General features: G+C 45.5%; 2 protein-coding genes across 2 annotated transcripts; one reads left to right on the top strand and one right to left on the bottom strand.

The window, feature by feature from the left end:
- The first annotated feature begins 3 nt into the window (after window positions 1–3).
- On the top strand, window positions 4–1,975 carry LOC112454737 (heat shock 70 kDa protein cognate 4-like). Its single transcript, XM_025016288.1, has 2 exons — window positions 4–1,123; window positions 1,239–1,975. Exons 1-2 carry the CDS (start codon window positions 4–6, stop codon window positions 1,718–1,720), a joined length of 1,602 nt encoding a protein of 533 aa, XP_024872056.1. The 3' UTR covers window positions 1,721–1,975.
- On the bottom strand, window positions 1,740–3,875 carry LOC112454738. Its single transcript, XM_025016289.1, has 3 exons — window positions 2,896–3,875; window positions 2,215–2,753; window positions 1,740–2,103 (listed from the first exon to the last, which is right to left on the bottom strand). The coding sequence occupies exons 1-3, from the start codon at window positions 3,581–3,583 to the stop codon at window positions 2,032–2,034; spliced, it is 1,299 nt and encodes a 432-aa protein (XP_024872057.1). The 5' UTR covers window positions 3,584–3,875; the 3' UTR covers window positions 1,740–2,031.
- Window positions 3,876–3,881: the final 6 nt, after the last annotated feature.

The raw sequence follows: 3,881 nt of genomic DNA, 5'->3' as shown, positions 1-3,881 counted from the left end.
GAGATGAAGACCTTCTTCCCCGAGGAGGTGTCCTCTATGGTTCTAACAAAGATGAAGGAGACCGCGGAGGCGTACCTGGGCAAGACAATAACAAACGCCGTCATTACCGTGCCAGCTTATTTCAATGACTCTCAGAGGCAGGCGACAAAGGACGCCGGCGCTATCGCTGGCCTGAACGTCCTCAGGATAATAAACGAGCCCACGGCCGCCGCGATAGCCTACGGTCTCGATAAGAAGGCTGCGGGCGAGAAGAACGTCCTGATCTTCGATTTGGGCGGTGGTACCTTCGACGTGTCGATTCTGACGATCGAGGACGGCATCTTTGAGGTGAAATCCACCGCCGGCGACACGCATCTTGGCGGCGAAGACTTCGACAATCGAATGGTGACCCACTTCGTGCAGGAATTCAAGAGGAAGTACAAGAAGGACCTGAGCCCCAACAAGAGGGCCCTGAGACGCTTGAGGACCGCCTGCGAGAGGGCAAAGAGAACGTTGAGCTCGTCAACACAGGCGAGCATTGAGATCGATTCCTTGTTCGAGGGTATCGACTTCTATACGTCCATTACTAGGGCTAGGTTCGAAGAACTCTGCGCAGATATGTTCAGAAGCACCCTCGAGCCTGTAGAGAAGGCGCTCAGGGACGCGAAGATGGACAAGGCTCAAGTTCACAGCATTGTTCTAGTCGGTGGCTCTACTAGGATACCAAAGATTCAGAAGCTACTTCAAGATTTCTTCAACGGCAAGGAACTGAACAAATCTATCAATCCGGACGAGGCCGTTGCTTATGGCGCGGCAGTTCAGGCAGCAATTCTGCATGGAGACAAGTCCGAGGAGGTCCAAGATCTGCTTTTGCTGGACGTGACTCCGTTGTCGTTGGGTATCGAGACCGCCGGTGGCGTCATGACTGCCTTGATCAAGAGGAACACAACAATACCAACAAAACAGACCCAGACGTTCACCACGTACTCCGACAATCAACCGGGTGTGCTTATCCAGGTCTACGAAGGAGAGAGAGCGATGACGAAGGATAACAACATTCTCGGCAAATTCGAGCTGACGGGTATACCTCCGGCGCCTAGGGGCGTACCGCAAATCGAAGTCACCTTCGATATCGACGCTAATGGTAAGTTGTGATGCTCCAAACATTAATATTTTATATGTTAAATAATCGAAGATATTGTCCGATTATTTGTCATTTAAGTAACGTTTTCTCTAATCCAATGTATTTTGTCTTGCAGGTATATTAAATGTCTCTGCGATCGAAAAATCTACTGGCAAAGAAAATAAGATCACGATTACCAACGACAAGGGTCGTTTGTCGAAGGAGGACATAGAAAGGATGGTGAACGAAGCCGAGAAGTACCGATCGGAGGATGAACAGCAGCGTGAAAGGATTTCCGCTAAGAACGCTCTTGAGTCGTATTGCTTTAACATGAAGAGTACGATGGAGGACGACAAAATTAAGGATAAGATCGACGCGTCTGACAAGGACAAAGTCATGTCCAAATGTAACGAGGTCATTTCCTGGTTGGACGCCAATCAATTAGCGGAGAAAGAAGAATTCGTTGATAAGCAGAAGGAATTGGAGGCCATTTGCAGTCCTATCGTCACGAAATTGTATCAAAGTGGCGGAGCGCCTGGTGGTTTCCCTGGTGCTGGCGGAGCGGGACCCAACCCTGGTGCCGGTGGTGCCGGACCAACCATCGAGGAAGTCGATTAAATTAAATGGCGAACTCCTGTTTTTTTTCTCATATTTTTTCATGTAGCTTGACACCATTGCGTTTCATTTCGTTTTGTTTCATTCAACAACCTATCGTTAACTTAAGTTCAACATGCTCATTTTAGTTTATCTTTATAAAAAAGTTTTTTATTTTTGGAAGATTTTACGAGCTGTGTTAATGTAATTGTACCGTATTGTATTATATAGTGGTAAGTTTGGTATAATAAATATTTATTAATATTTAATTTAAAAAAATTATCGTATTTCGTCTTTCATCTTCCTTGCCGCAATAACTTTCCACTTAGCGTTGCTCATTGAATTGCATTTTCCGGTCGATAAAATTGTACGAGGATTATTAGATAAGTGGTGATCACCCCGACAAACTGAAAAATAAATTTATTTAATTGCTCCGATAGCTATTGTATTTACATGGAAATTCGAAAACAACTAATTCTATATACGTAAATTTTAATGAAATTAAATTGTGTACTCACACCACTGAGCAGAGCATTATTCATTTCAAAGAAATCACAAGCCGTGAACGCAATTCGATGCTGTTGCAGTTGAATCGAAAAATCATTGACCTCGTTTCTGACACGGTCTCGGTCCAGGTTTTTGCGCAAGAGATTTTCCATGACGACGTGGTTCAGGTTGTAATTGCTGCTCCGATTAGAATTTTGCTCGCCGTCCGGGCCATCCAACAGCGGTGGCACTTCTAGACCTGATTGATTCCTCGCACCGTTTAGTTTACCAAGATTCGCAGGCTTGCAGTTCAGCACAGTTGCATATATAATTATCCCGGTTCTATTGAATTCTTGTCGCGCGAGAGTGCAAATACAGCACATCAGACCAAACTGCGCGGCATACAGAATCCAAAGGATATTATTTATCAGCATGAACGCGTAGTTTTTCTCGACGACGCCCATGTAGATTCTGAATAGTGTAGCCACGACCATGGTGAAGCAGTTCGCCGAGCAGAGGAGGAGATGAAAGCCGTAAATGTCGTTTACCATGATGACCAGATCACAAATACCTGCACAACAGAATTCAAATGATTCGACAACGTCTTGATATTGATATAATCATCGCAGTTTCTTCATAGATTGTATTAAATTACACCAAATATATATATGTATGTACACGAACGCGTCGAATTGCAATTCATAAAAACTTACCGGTATGCAATTCTCTGATGCGCCGAATTTTGAGCGCGATCCACGGTGCGCCAAAGCGCTCGTCCAACTGACCGATCAATTCATTTATCGTTTGGAATCTGTGATACAGCACATAGACGACAACGTCGAAGACGAAGCTGTTGATCAACGACTGGGCTATCGTGTAATAGAGCAGCAAGTCGGACGCGAAGATGTCTTCGGGACGTATGAAATAGTAATACAAAGCGTGCACGATCAGGGACAAAGGTCCACAAGCGAACGTCGCGAGAATCGCTAGCGCTTGCACGTTTTTTATGGGCCGGTCGCTCATGGGGGTTTCCCTTCTGATCTTCTGATCCAGCTCTTTCACTCGGTCCATCAGCTCCGGCCACTTGTCGTATTGTCTGATCCCGTGATAAACGTAATAATACGCCGACACGTAGCACATCACTTTATTCATGTAGTACATGATCTTGAATATGTCGCTCTTGAAGACGCTACCGAAGGTGAAGAAATCTATCGCGCCGTACGCCACGATAACGGAACACACGGCGAAGTGAACGATACGTAGGATTATTGTGACGGCCTTCGGACACTTTCGCGGACGAGGGACGCCAACGCCGAGGAGCCAGGAGGTGTACGATATTGGACGTAAGCTGTGCTCTATCGAGGGTGAATTGCTTTCCACTTGCACATGGATCTCCTCCATTTTCGCCTCGCAGCGTCTTGCTAATCGACACGATGCGTCTTGCGAGCGAGTATGGATGCAAATTATTACATTGAAGTTCCTCGCAATACAAGATATTTTGAAGAAAGAACAGTGAAGGTTTTCTGGGAACACGGCGAGGCACTCTGACAAGCATCGTATGTTCTCCTTGGTGTTTCACGTAGAATAAAGGACGATATATATTACTTCTGCAACATTAACGAAGTTTAGATTGCGTGTCATTAGCTGCCCCTCATACCTAACGCGGTTTTAGTAAATTAAATGGATCTTCTCGGGCGAA

This window comes from Temnothorax curvispinosus, unplaced genomic scaffold, assembly GCF_003070985.1.
Source record: "Temnothorax curvispinosus isolate PA1 unplaced genomic scaffold, ASM307098v1 QBEX01005306.1, whole genome shotgun sequence".
Classification (NCBI taxonomy): domain Eukaryota; kingdom Metazoa; phylum Arthropoda; class Insecta; order Hymenoptera; family Formicidae; genus Temnothorax; species Temnothorax curvispinosus.
Note: the sequence above shows the minus strand (reverse complement) of the source record. Positions and strands in the feature narration are given on the sequence as shown.